This window comes from Carcharodon carcharias, chromosome 21 (genome assembly GCF_017639515.1).
Source record: "Carcharodon carcharias isolate sCarCar2 chromosome 21, sCarCar2.pri, whole genome shotgun sequence".
Classification (NCBI taxonomy): Eukaryota; Metazoa; Chordata; class Chondrichthyes; order Lamniformes; family Lamnidae; genus Carcharodon; species Carcharodon carcharias.
In genome coordinates this window covers 12243653-12264600 of record NC_054487.1, presented here as the reverse complement: position 1 = coordinate 12264600, position 20948 = coordinate 12243653, and the positions used below count along the sequence as shown (strand labels likewise).

The following is a 20948-nucleotide window of genomic DNA, read 5'->3' as shown; positions in this document are numbered from 1 at the left end:
CCACTGCCTGTTTCTTATCCTGCACCTTGACCCACTCATCAGTCACTCCTGCCCTTAGTGACCAACATTGGTTTTCAGTTTCTACTGCCTCAATTTTCATTCTCGTGTTTAAATCCCTCATGGACTCACCCCATCTTATCTCTTTACTTCCTCTAATCTCACAACCTTTTTCCTGCTCCTCTGAACCTGGCTTTCTGTGCACTCCCTCTCCCTTTGCCCCACCATTTACTCAACATCCATCTTTTGGATTGAGCCTCCACTAGGTACCTTGGGGACATGTTTTCTTTAGATTTACGGTGATATATAAATGCAAGCTGCTACATTCCAAATGAAGCTAAGGCAGTGGAAATAACCCCTACCACCCCACCCCTCCCCACCCCACCTTGTCTGGCTGTTAATCTCGGCCTAGCTTGCTGTAGACAAGACCCTAAATTGGAAAACACATGCCACGTAGGCCTCAGGATGATTAGTGAGGAAAATAGAGAGGTGGTATACTAGAGTTACAGCACCCATTGAGGTTTGAGTTCAGGGAAGCTTATCCATTTGGCTGGCTATAATATCAGGCCTGGAAGTGCTTGATGAAGATACTGTGGTACTAAAATGGGAAAAGTGTTTTGATCCTGAGCACTTACATCCCTTACCTCCCTAAGCAACAAAAAACCATCATAATAGATAGAATCTATCTTACATCTGTCAGCTCTCATTGAACTCTTATGCTTTCTTGACATAAAAATATAACATTCTTAAAAGCCCATCCTTAAAAGCCTGCAGTACAGTCCTGATTGCTTTACGTTTGCACAGTTTGTCATCAGCTCAAGCACGCAACTGGCCAGATCAATTGGTTGCTGGGATACGTAAACCATTTGTGGCAAGCCTGGCCTTGGGAAGTCTGAACCTGTGCAAAGCTGATGTCTTACAAACCATTAATGTACCAGAGGAGATGGCAGCGAGACAGCATGCACAATTTTTCTCGACCTGGAGAAGAAGAGCCTTCTAATCGCTCAGTTCAAGGGAAGGAAAGTCAAGGGACGGGGAGGGAGCTCTTTTTGTTAAAAATCTGACCCACACTCAAAGCCCTGATGTGTGTAAGGACACCCTGTGAGGAGAAAGAAGGGCTTGGCTATGATCTCCCACTTGCAATGTAAGATATTGGCACAAAGAAAGGCGTGAGACCAATGGTTTACCAGTTTTGGTTGAGTGTCCTACATCCGACTGCCCTGCCTTCACCAATGGTTGCCGATACATTCATCCTCGGCGGTCAGCACCTTCCTGCGCTAATTGTGAAGCGAATGGCTTCTTTGCTACATGATTGCATAATCCTCGATTGTTCGTGAGATAGCCAGTTTCCCCCCCCGCCCTCCAATATTTTTATACTTAAGAAACAAAAGCACTCAAAGAAAATGAGAAGAGAAAAAAGCTTTGTTTTTAATGACTTTTCTCCCTGCTTGTGGGCAGAATTGGTTCAGAAGATTTCTCATGTATTGGCAGCTCAAGCCTCATAAGAAGCGGGTGGGAAATTAAAGAATTAGAGAAGGTGCAAAATGAACACAGTGTTCAGACCATGAGGATTCAAAGGTCGCTCAAATTTTTTAGGAATTCTGTCTTCCAGATGAGGCCAGTTTTTGCCACTTATTCAAGGCAACTTCCGTTGCAAATATGCAGCAAAGAACTGACCAGGATGACAGTAGAGGGACATGCTTCATTAGTGAATCCCATGTCACTGCCTTCGGCAGCCCCATGGGATTGAGGATAGCTTGCTTCTACTCTGGTTCAATGTGTTCTGGCTGCTAAGTCCAATGTGTGATCTACAGACTGCCACACATGGGGCAAGTGGTGCTTGAAGGGTTGAGTTGGTGGGCTGTTTGAAGGTTTGTGCGCGCCCTCCGATGCCTCGACTTTGCTTCTGTACGTTCCCGACAAAGCCTCTCGATGTGTTTGGTGCCTTCCCGAATGAACCATCTCCATTTTGATCGGTCACAAGTCAGGGTCTCCCATGAGTCAGCAGGGATGTTTGACCTCTTAAGGGATGTTTCGAGGACATCCCTCAAGTGTTTCCACTGTCCTCCTAGGAGTCTCCTGGTGTGACCAAGTTCCAAGTAGAGTAGCTGTGTCAGGAGTCTGGTGTCAGGTATACAAACGGCATGTCCCTTCTAGCGGAGCTGGCTTTGTGTGTTTAGTACCTCCATGCTGAGCAGGTTGGCTTGGGAGAGATTGCTGCTGTTGGACCATCTCTCTTACCACTGGATCTAGAGGGTCTAAGGAGGGCACCGCTGATGATACTTTTCCAGTGTATGCATACCATGAACATATAGAGATGTGTGGAGTGTTTTGAGTGGGTGGAGTGTTTTGAGTGGGTGGAGTGTTTTGAGTGGGTGGGGGAGGGGGTTGGTGGTGGGGTGCAGGTTCAGGCATCTTTTAAATGGAAATGGAGTGGAAAAACTGAAATGAAAACAGTAAATGTTGGAAATGCCAATTCTGCCACAATGTCCGATCCCGGTGTGTTTATCTCCACCTTTCAGATACCTGCAGTGTGTTTGAAGGATTTTCTGTTTTCTTCCCTGCTGTAATGAGTACTGCAGGAGTGGGTCTGCAAAAAAAAGTTGCTGGGTCAAAATCCTGGAACTCCCTTCCGAACAGCGCCTAAACCACAGGGACTGCAGCGATTCAAGAAGGCAGCTCACCACCACCTTCTCAAGGGCAACTAGGGATGGGCAATAAATGCTGGGCCCAGCCAGCGAAGCCCACATCCCATGAATGGATTTTAAAAAAAACCCTGCCCTCCAACTTTGCGTCAGTTTAGCAGGTCCGTGGGACTCGGAGTCTTGTTGTGAATGAGTCCAATTGTCGAGTCGGAGTCTGCAGGTGCAAACCTGGCTCCTTTTCCACCAGGTGTGGCTGTGTTCTCAGCTTGCCAACTCCCCTCTCAGCTCTCCCAACAAATAAAAACCTGTTCTTTTTGGCAAAAGTCACCTGGCGCCGAGCTGAATTACAGTTTTTCCAGTTCTAGCCTAGCGTGTTTAAGAGGAGGGAAGGCATTGCAGTATCCGGAGGTATTAAAACTGTTATCAATGAAAAATGATTCACCTTTTGACGGTTGGATAAAAACTTGACTGGTTCACTAATGTTCTTTAGGAAGGAAACCTCTGGTGGCTTTACCTGCTCTGGCCTGTAGGTTACTCCGGTGCCTCACAACTTGGTTGACTCCGGACCGCTCTCTGCAGGTGCCTTGTGAGCCTCTCAAGCTGTTTGCAAGGAATAACAATGCAGATAACAGAATAACAATGCAGTGGTTCAAGAGGGCAGTGCACCACCACCACCACCTCAGGGCATTTAGAGTTGGGCAATGAGTACAGACCTTGCTCGGCACACCCACATCCTGAGAATAAACTAAAAAAAACAGAAATATATGCCTGACTGGGTGTGTTTCAATATTGGCTGCTCAGTGATGCTGTTCCAACTGCTGCCAATGCAAAATAAAATTTCCTATTTCTTCTCTAGCTATTATTACAACTGATAAGTGCCCTGGACTGGGGAACAATAATGATATGTCGCAACACGGGACAAATCAAGTGCAAAAAAGCAAAATACTGCGGATGCTGGAAATCTGAACTAAAAAACAGGAAATGCTGGAAATACTCAGCAGTTCTGGCAGCGTCTGTGGAGAGAGAAACAGAGTTAACATTTCAGATCGGTGAACATTCGTCAGAACAGTGCTCCTGAAACGCCAACTCTTTCTCTCTTCACAGATGCTGCCAGACCTGCTGAGTCTTTCCAGCACTTTCTGCTTTTGTTACAAGTCAGGAACTCTTGCATTAAGTTGTGTTTGGTGCCAGTAGAGACCCAAGCACTAACTTGGAGGGAAATTTGCTGCTGGAATTGATGGGCTTCCAAATACTAAGGTTAAAATGATGGGGTGTCTCTTGCAATTGCCTTTTTCAATAAACTCCCAAACACTCAATAAATGGGAGGATATTGAGAGAGGTTGAGGAAGTGAGAGACCTTGAAGTGCATGTCCACATGTCCCTGAGGGATGACCTAATTGAGATGTACAAAATTATGAGGGGCCTAGATAGGGTAGACAGGAAAGACCTGTTTCCCCTAGCTGAAGGGTCAGCTACTAGGGGGCATAGATTTAAGGTGATTTTGATAGAAGGATTAGAAGGGACATCAGGAAAACCTTTTTCACCCAGCGGGTGGTGGGTGTCTGGAATTCACTGCCTGAATTGATGGTTGAGGTTGAAATGCTCAACTCATTTAAAAGGTACCTGAATCAGCACCTGAAGTGCTGTACTCTGCAAGGCTATGGACCAGATGCTGGAAAGTGGGATTAAAATGAGCGGCTAGTTTTTTTTTCTCATTTTTGGCCAGCGCAGACACGATGGGCTGAACGGCCTCTTTCTGTACTGTAACTTTGCTATGGCTCTACACTGAGGTTATTGACATGAATGTCAAGGCTGGAAGAAGTGAAGGAGGAAATGAGGGAGTGGAAGGATTAGTTTACCGTGGCATATACATATACACTGTCGCATCAACATTTAGCTGTTGAGTCAAATGGTGCACTAGTTGGCAACGCCCTTTCATATGTTATTTCCAAGACACCAAGCGTGCTAATACTAATGTAGAACAGGGTCAGCCCTTTGTAGAAAAGACCATAAGACATTGGAGCAGAAATTAGGCCATTCGGCCCATCGAGTCTGCTCCGCCATTCAATCATGGCTGATAAGTTTCTCAACCCCATTCTCCTGCCTTCTCCCCGTAACCTTTGATCCCCTTACCAATCAAGAACCTATCTATCTCAGTCTTAAATACACTCAATGACCTGGCCTCCACAGCCTTCTGTGGCAATGAATTCCACTCTCTGGCTAAAGAAGTTTCTCCTCATCTCTGTTCTAAAAGGTCTTCCCTTTACTCTGAGGCTGTGCCCTCGGGTCCTAGTCTCTCCTACTAATGGAAACATCTTCCCCACGTCCACTCTATCCAGGCCTTTCAGTATTCTGTAAGTTTCAATCAGATCCCCCCTCATCCTTCTAAACTCCATCGAGTATAGACCCAGAGTCCTCAAACGTTCCTCATATGTTAAGCCTTTCATTCCTGGGATCGTTCTCGTGAACCTCCCCTGGACCCTCTCCAGGGCCAGCATATCCTTCCTGAGATACGGGGCCCAAAATTGCTCACAATATTCTAAATGTGGTCTGACCAGAGTCTTATAAAGCCTCAGCAGCACATCCCTGCTTTTATATTCTAGTTCTCTCAAAATAAATGCCAACATTGCATTTGCTTTCCTAACTACTGACTCAACCTGCAAGTTAACCTTAAGAGAATCTGGACTAGGACTCCCAAGTCTCTTTGCACTCCCGATTTCTGAATTCTCTCCCCATTTAGAAAATAGTCTATGCCTCTATTCTTCCTACCAAAGTGCATGACCTCACACTTGCCCACGTTGTATTCCATCTGCCACTTCTTTGCCCATTCTCCTAACCTGTCCAAATCCTTCTGCAGCCTCCCTGTAATCTGTCTGTCGACATGGTGCTTTCTCAGACTGGGTGTTCAGCGGGTGTAGTGGGTAGGGAGTTCCAGGTGGGAATCGACCGCTGACCAGGAGCTAGGGCCAGTTACCAATGGAGACCCAAAGAAGTGGGGATGGGCTGAAGGGCTTAGAGAATTGGGGAGCAAAGGGCTATGATGGGTAAAGGTTTTATTCCAATCTTGGAGGGCAGGCGGCTCAGTCGTGTTATCAAAGGGGCAACAAAGCTATCACCAAAGCATTACGATACTTAATGTGTATATAGCAACTGTGTGGGTCATGCTTTGGATGTGATGCCAGTCATGTGCATTGTTTTTGGAACAAAAGTTTCTCACATGCTATCATCTTTTTTTCTAATTTATATTTTATGATTTGTCAAGAAAGGAACTGTCACTGATTGAAATAGACAGTCCCACTTTTGTCAAGAACCTCTCAGAACTGAATGCAGGATGAAGCTTCCTCTGGTCATTACTCAGCATTGTCCCTGAATAGTAAGGGAGGTGTTGACATAGTGAAAATGTCACTGGGCTAGTAATCTGGAGGCTCAGGCTAATGCTCTGGGACATGGTGGAATTTAAATTCAATTAATACATTTGGAATTTAAAAAAATGTTAGTTTCAGTAATGGAGACTATGGCCTACTTCTGCACCTATGTCCCAGTCAACAACTATTGCCTCCTACTGCACAACCCAGTCCACCCTGCTGAATGGGGACTTACATCCTACCAATCCAGGCTGGGCTGAAATCCAGGGTGCATAAGGAACATCTTCGCTTGGCGACCATGACCCAGACCTCCCTGTCGCTTGCCATTTCAACACACCACCCCGCATTCATGCCCACATGTCCGTCCTTGGCCTGCTGCAATGTTCCAGTGAAGCCCAACGCAAACCGGAGGAACAGCACCTCATCTTCCGATTAGGCACTTTACAGCCTTCTGGACTTAACATTGAGTTCAACAACTTTAGACCAGGAACTCTGTCCTCCATTTTGATCTTTTTAAAAATGATTTTTTCCCCAATCCCCTCCCCCTGCCAGGTCACCTGTAACTTGTTTTTAAGATTTGCTTTCACAGAGCACCGACCTTTGTTCTGCTATTAATACATTCTGCCACCTTACCTTTATGCCACTATCAGCACCTTCTTTATTCTTTAACACTACCATTAACACTCCCTTGTCTTGTGTCCATGACATCTTTGTCAAATCTCTCCTGAGCTCCCACCTATCCCTGACCTTCTATCTTGCTCCACCTGCTCCCCCACCTCTTAAACAGCATCAAATCCATCCCATTTCTACTTCTCTTTAGCTCTGAAAAAGAGTCATATTGGATTCGAAGTGTTATCTTCGTTTCTCTCTCCACAGATGCTGTCAGACCTGCTGAGTTTTACCAGCATTTTCTGTTTTTCTTCCATTTCATCACTGGTGCCTATTCTCTCAGACCCATGTCCCCTAACCTTTGGGACACCTCACTGTTATGTTTTGCTTGAGCTTTGATCTTTGGCTTGGAATGCATGGAGGATATCAAAGTGCGGCATTACTTGCCCGATATCTGACTCATTGTCGTGAGCACAGGGGCTGCACTTGGCATTGTACTAATGAATATACCTTGGGGTGAATTATTGTCTCCAAACTCAGAACAAACCTGCGTCAGGAGGGCTGAGGCGGAGGTGTGCGGGGCCGCAGTAGTGGACTTCCCTGAGGAACCCTGCTGCCTGCCATTTTCATCGGGTCAAGGTAGGCTGCGACCCAGCACTAACTTAAAGTGACCTTAGGTTTGCAATTTAAATCCATGCTGGAAATTCAAATTTCCATGTAGGCTGTGGGAACCTGGCCAGCTAAGTGAGTTTATGAAATTTTGGGGAAGCCTGTAGAAGAGTCGTAAACCTTTTGATAGGCAAGTTTAAAAGATATTCCTATTGCCCCCTTATAGCCCCCATAGCCCTCTCATAGCCCCCATGCCCCCTCTCTTTCCTCCAGGTCCCTTCCATACCCCTTCCATTATCTCCATCACCACCGACCCCTCCCCAGCTGTCATCCTCCACACCCAGCCTCCTAGTATCCACTATGTACAGAACCAGTGAACTGTTGGCAAATCTGGCAAGTCCTTGAATTGCTCTTGAAGCTGGCACAATAAGCATAGGGGCATGGACAATCTCCTTTGAAAAAACTGCTCAGCTGACAACCTCCTAAAAGTGTCAGTTAACCACAGCCATTTATAGTCTCAATGTCAAACGTTTTCCTTCACTTCATACCTCTTAATCTTGTGCAAATAAACACACAGGCATTGAAAACCACATCAAAGAAAATCAATCGAGCAAAACTTACATTTCCCTGCAAGCCTTGCCAACAGACCCCTGCTGTCTGAGTGCATTATCCATTCTTGGAGCTCAGCCAAGCATTCATAGTAAGGCCAGCTGGAAAAACTTGTCTGGCCACCTATTCAAACTGCTTTTGTGGACATGGTTGCCAGTGGGCCTAAAAACCATGTAGAGAACTGGACCGATGTCCAAGACATCCAAATTGCACCCGCTCACCTCAGCCCGCTTCAGAAACTGCCCTCCTCTGTTGCCATCTTTGGCCCAGTGAGGTAGCAGACCCAAAACTTTCCCACCTGAGTCCCACAGAGACAGAAATTCTGTGGGAGTGGGAGGAGATGATGGATTCAGGATTGTGGAATTGTGAAACAGCCTGACTCGCATTTCCTGATGCAGAGGGGAAAATCCAGCCACTCATTTTCATTTGTGATCCCTTTGACTTTGAAAAGTGACAGAATAAACACTGCGCACCAGATAAGGCGAGATGTGCAAAGGAGGATAAATTGCTGGAGGGATAGGCAATGGAGTCAGAGCAAGGTGTGATTTAGACATAAGGGCTACATCACCGCCAGAGGGGTTTAAGCGGGGCAAATAGTGGAAGATATAGCCAGGCGGTGAAGCTTGATTCAGGGGAAAGGTTTCATCACCTGTCAACCACATCTCTGTCAAGGCCATGGTTTCAATGAGATCAACAGACAGGTGGCAAGTTTCTTTTATTCATTCATGGGATCTGGGCATTGCTGGCTAGGTCAGTATTTATTATCCATCGCTAATTGTCCTTGAGAAGGTGGTGGTGAGCCGTCTCCTTGAACCGTTGCTGTCCAGGTGGTGTAGGTACACCCACAGCGCTGATAGGGAGGGAGTTCCAGGATTTTGACCCAGTGACAGTGAAGGAATGGCGATATATTTCCAATTCAGGATAGTGTCTGGCTCGGAGGGGATCTTGCACGTGGTGGTGTTGCCCATGTGTCTGCTGCCCTTGTCCTTCTAGGTGATAGTGGTCGTGGGTTTGGAAGGTGCTGCCTTGGTGAATTCCTGCTGTGCATCTTGTAGATGGTACACACTGCTGCTACTGTGTGTTAGCAGTGGACTGAGTGAATGTTTGTGGATGTGGTGCCAATCAAGCAGGCTGCTTTGTCCTGGACCGTGTAAAGCTTCTTGAGTGTTGTGGGAGCTGAATTCATCCAGGCAAATGAAGAATATTCCGTCACACTCCTGACCTGAGCTTTGTAGATGGTGTACAGGCTTTGGCGAGTCAGGAGAACTGGAAGAGATGTGCTTGGGTTAGGAGTAAGAGCCAAAACATGCAAGCGAATGAATACAGGGATGCTAAGCTGGGCGGAAAGGCTACATACTTGATCAAGATAGCTACTCTTTGTTACACATGGGTGGTAGAAAGCAACTAGGATGTGGGTAAAATTAGATTTAAAGTCAGAGGTTCATAAAATTTATGTCATGAAATCTGCAACTAGTCAATTACCAGATGAGTGAGACCAGGGGCTATTTGAAGTGCAGAATAAAGTGTAGCTCCAAAAAGAAAATGAATGTTTTTGTATTGAAAGGCTGTTATGGAGGAGATCTTGTGGCTCATTGGGTAGCTTCCCTGCCTCTGAACCAGGAACTCAGAGTTCAATTCCACTCCAGGACTTAATGGCCAAGGATGGTCGTTCACAATGCGGCCAAGCAGGTTGATTATCAACTTGTAAATCTTTCCAACATACGCCAATGGCAGGTGGCAAGAGCGGGAGGGATTTGTGGTCAACCATGTGATGGAAAGAAATTGGAGCCTCCACCATCACAATCCGTAACTCCAGGCTACAACATGCAGGGAAAAGTGGATGTTGCCACAGCAACTTGGACTCCTTGCAGGGGTTGGTTGGCTCTTAGGCCAATGTGAATCAGATTTCTGCCAACTGCATGGGATTCGATCCCCATTCCAGTGGGGTTTATTTGAGACCTGCCTCCTTTCCCTACCCATGGCGGAGGTCATGGGACTGGTGCGTTGGGCCTGTCTTTGGGCAGAGAACTCAAAGGAGAAGAAAACAGCAGTTGCTGGAGCTATAGGGCCTACACTTATGGCTGTGGATGAGCTCCCCAGAAATCACTGCTGCTAGATCGAACAGTTGAAATAACAAGGTGCCATTTCTTCAACTGTTAAAACAATAGATCAAAGCCGTTGTTCAAATCGCTGGTTGAGTTTTGAAAGGGAAGTGCTCTGAGACACTGAAGCCATTTCTTCAATGACAGTCTCTAATACTTGGTTTACTTGAGATGAATTAGCTGAAATTGACTAGCGCTGCTGGGTGGATCAATGTTGATGTCAATATCATTATTGTTCATTTCAGTTATTGGACTGGTTGAGGTGATTAATTGACAGCTGCATTTCATCTGAAGGATGGATGTGGTCTAACAAGTTTTTATTAGTAATGATTATCTCATTGGACAGCCCTCAACCTAGTCAAATCCCTCTGATAAATAAGCTTTAGTTCAGCTGAAGCGACAGGGATACAGCCTTAATGGAATGATTGCTGAAGAGCACCACCACAGATAGCTATCATGGCTGCCATGCTTCTTTTTGTTTATTCATTTACAGGATGTGAGCATCGCTGGCTAGGCCAGCATTTATTGCCCATCCCTAATTGCCCTTGAGAAGGTGGTGGTGAGCTGTGTTCTTGAACCACTGCAGTCCATGTGGTGTATGTGCTGTTAGTGAGGGAGTTCCAGGATTTTGACCCAGCAACAGTGAAGGAACGGCGATATATTTCCAAATCAGCATATTGAGTGGCTTGGAGGGGAACTTCCAGATGGTGGTGTTCCCATGTATCTGCTGTCCTTGTCCTTCTAGATGGTAGTGGGTTTAGAAGGTGCTGTGTAATGAGGCTTGGTGAATTCCTGCGGTACGACTTGGAGGTGGTACTCATTGCTGCTACTGTGCATTGGTGGTGGAGGGAGTGAATGTTTGTGGATTGGGTGCCAATCAAGAGGGTTGCTTTGTCCTAGATGGTGTCAAGTTTCTTGAATGTTGTGGGAGCTGCACTCGTCCAGGCAAGTGGGGAGTATTCTATCACACTCCTGACTTATGCCTTGTAGATGGTGGACAGGCTCTGGGGAGTCAGGAGGTGAGTTACTAGCTGTAGCATTCCTAGCTTCTGACCTACTCTTGTTGTCACAGTATTTATATGCCTAGCCCAGTTCAATTTCTAGACAATGGTAACCCCAGGATGTTGATAGTGGGGGATTCAGTGATGGTAATGCCATTGAATGTCAAGAGGTGATGGTTAGATTCTGTATTGTTGGAGCTGGTCATTGCCTGGCACTTATGTGGTGTGAATATTACTTGCCACTTTCAGACTAAGCCTGGATATTGTCCAGGTCTTGCTTCATTTGGACATGGACTGCTTCAGCATCTGAGGAGCCATGAATGGTGCTGAACATTGTGTAATTGTCAGCGAACATCCCTACTTCTGACCTATGACGGAAGGAAGGTCATTAATGAAGTAGTTGAAGATGGTTTGGGCCTATTACAAACCAAATCCAAATTAACAGTAAATAAATTAGACATTAAACAGTAACAAAGAGAAACATCAGACTTAAGGTAATATTCAGAGCTTAAATAGTCCCCTTCCTAAGATAGAAACCAATAGTCATGACTCTTGTGTCAGTACTTGAAAAGAGTGTCTGTCTGCGGCAAATGTGGGATTTAATATTTATCCTCCTCCTCCATCCCTCGTCCCCTCTATCTCTTCTTCCCATTCTCTCCCTCTCTCACTGTCTCTTGCACATTCTGTTACTCTCTCTCATGACTTTAGAATTGAAATGCAACTCTTATATGCATGAAGAATGCTATCGGAATGGAAGTGGTTCAGTGGCTGGATGTACAGTACCTACTTGAAGCCTGGTGCTTGTGGTCCAGCATTAACATGGACATTGGTGCTCACAGTGCTTGTCAAAAAGACAAGTAGGCCTTACGAAACTGATGAAGCCAAACCTCTTGTGCATTTTATATCTTACAGATCTCAGAAGAAACTGGTCGAGGCTGAACAGCTACTGCGTGACTCTGTTAGGTTTGGTCCCCAGTTTGCAGATGCCTACTCCAGCCTTGCAGCTCTTTTGGCTGAACAGGTGAGTCATGGTACGGTTGAAACAGTGAGATAATTGATTAAGTTGGCTCTGAGCTATTGTGGAAATGCAACCAGCTGAAACCACATGACCTACCAGCCCAGAGTACAGGTAAGAATCCTTATCTCTTGTCTGATCTGTTGGGACATAAGTTTGCGTGTTGTCTGGTTCATCGTCAGCAGTGTCCATGCAGCCTGACTCAGGGCTTTGATTAGTGAGCCTGCCAGATAGGGGTGACTTTTGTGTCAATCCTTAATCATCAGATATAGAATTTTTAAGCCATCGCAACGCCAGAGACAGTCTGCTTACTTCCCCTTCCTCCTGCCTCCTCCACCCTCTTTCCCCATGCTACCTAAGGAGGACTGCATGTTTTTGATGATTTAAATGGAAACATTTCTCCTCTATTTTTGCCTGCTATGATTACATTCCATGCAGAACTACATCAAGACAAAACTTTTCTCAAGTTTCTACAGGTTTCTTGGGTATTGTAGAAGCCACTGCCTCTGTGTTGGAGGTGGATTCCACAAAGATCAGAAATCAAGATACCAATGAATAGGCCTCCTTTAGCTCATTCATTTAATAAAAACTAACTTGGCTTTCCCAACACATTGTCGACTTGGATATAGAATTAATTTGGGATGTTTGATCTCTTTGTCCTATCTGGAAGAACATTCCAAATGTTGGTCACTCTGCGATACTCCAGGGGTGTTTACATAGTTTCATTGTTTTATGACCACCACGTCCTTTGAGCGTTGCCAGGGAAAATTTGGTGCTCTCTGCTTCCCTTTTGGTAGGGTTTGTTTTTGCCGCCACTTCTTGATGCGTTAGCATGAAACGCTTCTTCGATAACTCCAGAGACACTAGCCCAGAATAATTTACCTTATGGTACCACTTATACTGTCAATCAGCTGACAGTCCATTGGATACTGTCCACCTGTGTTCATAACCTGGCTGTTGTGGATATATAAGTTTATTACAGTGTGTGCGTCTGTGTGTGTAGAAACATGGAAACATAGGAAATAGAAACAGGAGCAGGTCATTTGGCCCTTCGAGCCTGCTCCGCTATTCAATCTGTTCATGGCTGATCCTCTATCTCAATGCCATACTCTTGCTCTCTCCCCATACACCTTGACACCTTTAGAGTCTAATGTGTGTGTTTAGAGTGCTTTTACTCTGATAGAATTACAGCGAACGATGCTCTCAATGAATTGATGATCTTATACAGATGCACTAACCCTAAGTTGTTTGTTAATGTCAGTGAAGTCGGACATCCTCATGCTGTGGGTCCACCAGGTGCAACATATGAGTTTTTCACGGGAATTCATTCTTAACTGTACTGTTTTCCCATCTGAACGTTTGTGGGCCTGCAGGTTTGGAAAGGGCTCTTTTTGATGGATAAATCGTAAACCAGAACAACAAGGCACGTTAGAATCAACAAGTGGTGAGATACATAAAACAGTGGGATATGTATTTAAATGTCATGAACTGCCTTCGACGTTATATTAAACACATACCCATCTTGCCCATGTAAAGTCAAAAGTTTTAACAGCCTCCGGTAAATTTGATGTTTTTGTCTTACTTGATGAGGTCCTTGGGGTTAGGGGCTACAGACTGAATTCCCCTGTTTTCCCTTTTAGAGCGGCATTTTTGTGGGGTGTTTGAGTGCTGGGACCCACTATTTATTTGTGGAGAGACTGGAGCAGCTGGGTTTGCTTTCTTTCAAACAGAGAAGTGTTAGTGGGAGGCTTACTAGAGGTGGTGGTTCAAACTGTGTGGGGCTTTGATAGATTAAATAAGGGGAAATCCACAGGCAGCTGGCTATGTAATGAGTGGACGTATATTAAAGTAATTGTCAAAAGAAGCAGAAGAAGTTTTTTTTATGCAGTGACTATTATGCAGTGATTTGGAGTGCACTGTGCCCTCCCAGGAGTTAAGGCCAGTTTTAAAGTGACTGAGACTTTTAGACTCCAGGAAGCTCAAATGGTTTACCCAAGACTATGGAACATGGGCTCACCTATTGGCCAAGAGGGGTAAGACACTTTCGGTGCTGCACTGAACCAGACAACAGTTTACATTCACGTAATGCCTTCAGCATGATAAAACACCCCAAGGCGCTTCACAGGTGTGTAATCAGATAAATGTTAACACCCGAGCCAAAAAAAGGTGATGCCGGAGCTACAAGCTTGGTCAAATACATGGTTAAAAGGAGCGTCTTAAAGACGGAGAGAGCGATAGATGAGAGGTTTAGGGAAGGGATTCCAGAGTTTAGTGTTTAGGCAGCTGAAGGCATGGTGGGGGAAGGAAATGGGGAATGCATAAGAGGCTGGAGTTGGAGGAACACCGAGTTCTTGGAGGATTAGGGCTGGAGGAGGTTATAAGAGATAGCGAGGGGCGGTGGACGATACAATTTGGAAGATCCCAGCTTATATTCCTAGCCTGTGCTGATTTCAGAGAGGTCACCACATTTAGTCTTGATGCTCATGGGTTTGTCATTTGGTGACCCTTCCCCCCACTCCCCGCTGATTCCCACCCCTTCCTGCTCTTCAAAACCATTGCAGGGCTGGTGGAAAATAGCTGGAAGAGGATCAATCGGCCATTATATACCCCGCCTGAGGAAAGTGGGTGGGGTGTAGAACAGGGAGGTGACTTGCTACTGCTGAAAGTCCTTGAGCGTAGACAAATGCTAAACATCATCTATGATTACCTTTTCCACCTCCAGTCAGAGTTAAAGTCACTCCTTCGAAGATTTTTTGCCATACTGAATTTTAATACAGAGTTTATAACTAGGTTGAGACTGCTCTAGCCCACGACATCTAATCATTGATGTTACAAGATAAAACTGCATATGCAAGGATGATGGTTCACATGGTGCCTATGGAAATACAAACCCTCGCCCCCATCATTAGAGGTGATGAGGAATTTGTTTGAAGTATTACAAATAATGATTATTACATTGCGGTGTTTTGAAATTATAGTGTGTGGATTGTGTTTACCAAGGGCACAGGGTGTTCAGGTGTCAGTGCAGTGACTGGAGTGGGAGAGTTTGATTATTCCAACAACAGCTTGTATTTATATAGTGCCTTTAACATTACAAAACATACCAAGGTGCTTCACAGGAACATTATAAAACAAGATATGACACAGAGCTCAGTAAGGAGGTATTAGCACCTCCTTAAAAAGGTGCTTGGTCTTAACTAGTTTTTAAGTAATGTCTTAAAGGAGGAAGGAACAATAGAGAAATAGAGTGGCTTAGCAAAAGAATTTGAGAGCTTTGGGCCTAGGCAGTTGAACTTGCAGCCACCAATGTGGGAGCCATTAAACTCGAGGATGTTCAAGAGGTCAGATTGAGTGGAGCACAGATATCAGAGTATTGTGGGGCTGGATGAGATTACAGACATAGGGAGGAGTGAGGCCACGAAGAGATCTGGTGAGATTTAAAATTGAGGCATCGTTTAACTGGGAGCCAATGTAGATCAGTGAGCAGAAGAGCGATGGGTGAACAGCATTTGGTGCAAGTTAGGTCACGGGCAGCAGAACTTTGGATGACCCCAGGTTTATGGAGGATAGAAAATGGGAGAGCAGCCAGGATGGTCTAGTTTAGAGGTAACAAAGGCATGGAGATGAGGGTTTTGACAGTCACTAAGCTGAGGCAGCGTTAGAATCAGACAATATTATGGAGGTGGAAATAGGCAATCTCAGGTGTGGTCAGAAGCTCAAGGTCAGATATGACACCAACGTCGTGAACAGTCTGGTCCTGCCTCAAGCAGTTGCCAGGGAGAGGGATGGAGTCAGTCGCTGGGCAACAGGGTCTAAAGACAATCGGCGGGATTTTCCACACTTGTCCGCCTTCACGATCTACCAGTTGCACCGTGAGTCGATGGACCTCTGGCTGGGGCGTCGCCTCACCTGCGGTGGGGCCGGAAAATCCCGGCCTTTGCCTTTGTTTTTCCCAATGTTTAATTGAACGAAACTTCTTCGTATCCGCTGCCGGTTTTCAGACAAGCGGTTTGGAAGCAGTGGAGGTGTTGAGAGAGGTGGTGGCGGTGAGGTAGAGCTGTGTGTTGTCAGCGCACATGTGAGAAGTGACATGTTTTATGATGTTGTTGCTGAAGGGCAGCAGGATGATAAGGAAGAGGAGGGTCTCAGGTATAGATCCTTGTGGGGACACCAGAGGTAAAAGTGCAGGAGCAGGAAGAGAAGCCATGGCAGGTGATCCTCTGGCTATAATGAGATAGATAAGAATCGAGCCAGGTGAGCGCGGAAGAGAATTTTCTGATCAATCGTGTCAAAGGCTGCGGACAGGTCAATAGGGTGAGGAGGGTAAGTTTACCTTTGTCGCAGCCATTTGCGACTTTGATAAGAGTCATTTTGGTGTGTCAGAGGCAGAAATCTGATAGAGAGATTCAAACATGGAGTTCCGGGAAAGATGAGCATGGATTTGGAAGGCAACAACACGTTCAATGACTTTGGAGAGTGAAAGTAGATTGAAGATGGGGCGATAGATTGCAAGGTTGGAAGGGTCAAGGGTTGGATTTGTGAGGACAGCGGTGATAACCACAGCACCGTGCGTGGTCCTGAGCAAGCACCCACCTCCTGTACTGCAGGAGTCCCTCAGATTATATCAATTCACTCAATAATTCACATGCAAGCTCCAAAGCCCATTTTATACCAGCATTGGGTGGGCTCAGGTAGAGTGCAGTGAAAGATTTTAACGGGCATCCCTTTTGGGATGTTTGCCTCCATCGTCCAGTCCACTCTACCTCTGTCTTCAGACCTACAACCAATGGTGTTAACTCTTAACCTGCTTCTGGAGGGGCACTAGTGAGCTACCCAGTTGCGAAGGACTTTGGGAGTGGGACAATAACTGATGGCCTTGCCAGCAATGCCCACATCCAGGGAAAGAATTCCTGCTCATTACTGTTCAGAAGTCCTGGTTGGAAGCTGTGGTCCCTGCAGTGGCTCACCCTGGTTTCAAGATCAGGACCATGCAGCACAGTGCAGGCTTGTAGGGCTGGATGGAGGAGATGGTGAACCCTAATGCCTTTGGTGGGAGCTGTCTGTGCTTGCCTCCAAGGGCACCTGGACTTTTGCAGCTGCAACAATGTACAAGTAATGCAGTAAACAGAGAACGGATTTGGGCTGGGCATTCTGATCCTAGCAATATTTATTAGGTAGGTATCATTATTCCTGTTGTAATCGCATTTTGTGGTTACTAATTCCATTTTGTGGGATGTCTACTCCCTCCTGAAGAGATGAGTAAGTACCACTGGAGGGAAAAAAAGGTGTGATTCATGAAGCATTGAATGAATACAACCTGTAGGCAATGCACAAAAATCAGTTATAGAAACTTTGGACCAAGAAGATTTATTTGAGAGGATTAACCTTGGTGTCTAGGTAATGGGCTTCTGAGATAAGGTTAAGCATGAAAGCAGGCAATACTATCTCAGTGCTGTGCAGACCCCTGCTTTTTGTTCTCAAGATCTACTGAAAATCAACAATTACTATGGCAACCTCCTGCAGTGCCTTCTCCTTCCTAGCCCACCTAGGCAGTGCCCTTAGCTCATTTCCCATTCATTATCTACACGTATCCTTTTGACAAAATCACAGGCAACCGCAGAGCCTGAAGATGGCATGGCCGAACTCCATCTCAATCAGCAGCCTCTGTGTCACTATCCACCGGCCTGGATTGGCATCAAGCCATGGATGAGCTGGAACTTTCAACATCAGGAAGGCAGAAGCATTCATTTTAAATCTCCATCAGAAACTTCCCACCTTAGCTCCTCTTCCCAGTCAGTCAGGAAGGCTGAACCCAATGGTGTGTAACTTCTGTGTGTGTTTTGATTCCTGTGATGGCAGGATTGTCGTATGAAGAGAGGTTGGGCCGACTAGGCCTGTATTGACTGAAGTTCGGAAGAACGAAAGGGTATCTCATTGAAACGTATAAAATTCTGACAGGTCTGGACAAACTGGATGCAGGGGTGATGTTTCCTCTGGCTGGGGTGGTGGTGGTGGGGGTTTCTAGAACAAGGGGTCACGGTATCAGGATACGGGGTAGACCATTTAGGACTGAGATGAGGAGAAACTTCTTCACTCCGAGGATGATGGACCTGTGGAATTCTCTACCACAGAAGGCTGTGGAGGCCAAGTCACTGAATATGTTTAGGAAGCAAATAGATTTCTAGACTCTAAAGGCATCAAAGGGTATGGGGAGAGAGCGGGAGCATGTGTTGAGCTAGGGATCAGCCATGATCGTATTGGAAGGGGGAGCAGGTTCGAAGGGCCAAATGGCCTACTCCTGCTCCTATTTTCGGTGTTTCTATGCTTGATCCTGTGGTGAGCTTCAAAACTCACATCAGGCCTGTCTCCATTTCTGGCGTCGCCACACCCACATCGAAGCTGAAATCCTTATCCCGTGGTTATCTCCGTGCTCAAATCTTTTACTGGTGCCCTCGTCAGCCTCTCCCCCTGCACTGGACACCACCACCAACACCACATGGACTGCAGTGGTTCAGGGAGGCAGATCTCCACCAACCTTCTCAAGGGCAATTAGGAATGGGTAATAAATACTGGCTTCGTGAGTGACACCCACATTCCAGGAAAGAATAAAAAAAAAACCCTGATCTTCTCCACCACACCCCGCACTAAATCTTGCTCAATAACTCCTGTTTCTGTGTTGGAAGGTTATGTGATTGACCCCTTGTAGCCGGGCTTGAGCACATCATCTAGGTTAACACTGTTGGGCAGTGCTAAAGCAGAACTGCATTAGCAGAAGTGCTGTCTTTCACATGTGACATTAAAACCAGGAAACACCTGTTTGTTCAAAAAGGCCTTCAAAATGCATTGGACACTATATAAAGAGCAGGAAGTTCTCTCAGTAGCCTACAATCCTCCTTCAAACATCAATGCCAAAGCATCAAATGACCGACCATTCATCTCATCGCTGTATGTAGGACGTGGTTGGTATAGATTGTATACCGTGTTTGCCAGCAAAACACTCGCTGCATGCCAGAAATAAATAATTGTACATGAAATACTTTGAGGGCGTTCAGCATGTAAAGCTATACAATTGAAAGTGTTGTGTGAAAGAAACACTTGCATTTATATGGTGACTTACATGACGTTGGGAAGTCCCAAAGTGCTTCACGGAAATTAAGTTCATTTTTTGCAGTGGAGTTGCTGTTGTAAAGCAGCAGCCAATTTGCACGCAGCTAGGTCCCACAAACAGCAATGTAATAATGACCAGAGAAGCTGGTTTTTAAGAAATTATCATTGAGGGGTAAATGTTGGCTAGAACACCAGGGAGAACTCCCCCGCTCACCTTGGAATATTGCTGTGGGATCTTTTGTATCCATTTCAGAGGCAGACAGGGCCTTGTTTTAATGCCTTATCCAAAAGGCAGCACCTCTGGCAGTGCAGCATGCCCTGAGGACTGAAGTATTGACCTGGATTTTGTGCTCAGGATTGTGGAGTGCAACTGGAGCAGTTGGAGCAAGAGTACAATCTACTGAGCCATGGCTCGCATTCAAGTTCCAGCTAAGTTTCTTGCCACTGGCCATGTGTTACATGCCATCAAACTCAAGAACCTCAATACTTCATTCATGATTAACTTACCGTCATTGAAGCAAAAAACTTTTAGAAAATGCCCCAGCAACAGTGGCTGTTAGTCTGCCAGTCCTTTCTGAATCCAACTTAACTATGAAATAAATTGGTGCTTTTTAAAAATTTCTTTGTTATCAGTCTTAAAAAAAAACTGGAGAAGGGAATAACTTTGCTTAACTGGTGATTGAAAACCATCCAGTTGCGTAAGAAAGTTTGATTTTCTATTAGGTGGGAAGTTGGTGCACCGAAAGGAGGGGCTTGGCCAATGGCAAGAATGTGGGGGCGGATCAGTCTGAGAAGGGAGGTCATGTGATAACATCTCAAGGAATATGTCCAAACGGAGTTAGCACACCTGGATTGTAAGGGTCTCATGTGAAGTTAGCTTGGCTAGTTTCCTAAACTTAACCTATTACTAGTTTTGGCAGCTTCGCTCAGACAGCAAGAACATGGAAGGTACCAGGCAAAATGGTGCTTTTTTTGACGCTACAGCCTACTGGAGCTATTTCATCATGAAGGAGATCACAGTTACATTAAATCTTACCCCCATTGGACATCCTGGTGCTCTTTCAATAGGATCAAGAGTAAGAATTTCCCATGTTAAGTGTTATAAAATAATATACTTTCTCCACACACCCCCTCCCCATCTTTTCAAAGGAGCGATTTGGAGAGGCTGATGATATATATGTGAGCGGCATTGAAAACTGTCCCGAAAACTCCGACCTCCACAACAACTATGGCGTGTTCTTAGTTGACCAAGGTAAGTAATGGAAGCATTATGATCTGACACATACTGACCACATATTGTCGTTTGGACCTGTCCTTGTTCGTTGTCTGAAGATGACAACTCCTGGGGTACTGTTCTACAAGCTTGCTCCAATATCATGCCTGGGTTTCCATTCTTCATGCGAAAACCTGAGAGTGAATATCGACAAACCCCTTGAAAGCTCTCACTTCTGTACCCCAACACTGCCTTGGTCGAACCTTTTGGAGAGCAGTCTTTAGTGTACCAGTGTGAAGTTGTTCCAATTCCCACATCAGTATTCCCTAAATGAGCTTGTCCATTTAATTCCAATTTGAGGCAGTTTTGGGCAGTAAGCTCATGTTATCTTGAAACTAAGATAAAAGCAAAAAACTGCGGATGCTGGAAATCCAAAACAAAAATAAAAATACCTGGAAAAACTCAGCAGGTCTGGCAGCATCTGTGGAGAGGAACACAGTTAATGTTTCGAGTCCGTATGACTCTTCAACAGAACTAAGGAAAAATAGAAAAGAGGTGAAATATAAGCTGGTTTAAGGGGGGGGGGGGGGTGGTGGGACAAGTAGAACTGGATAGAGGGCCAGTGATAGGTGGAGATAACCAAAAGATATCACAGACAAAAGAACAAGGAGGTTTT

General features: G+C 45.5%; 1 protein-coding gene across 4 annotated transcripts in view; it reads left to right on the top strand.

Annotated features, from left to right (window-relative positions):
* Positions 1 to 20948, top strand: part of tmtc1 (transmembrane O-mannosyltransferase targeting cadherins 1) — a 183744-nt gene that overhangs the window by 137266 nt on the left and 25530 nt on the right. For all 4 annotated transcript variants that reach the window (XM_041215609.1, XM_041215606.1, XM_041215608.1 and 1 more), the window contains 2 exons: positions 11850 to 11958; positions 20209 to 20311. In XM_041215609.1, coding sequence (XP_041071543.1) covers positions 11850 to 11958; positions 20209 to 20311 — 212 coding nt within the window. The remainder of the gene's footprint in view (positions 1 to 11849; positions 11959 to 20208; positions 20312 to 20948) is intronic.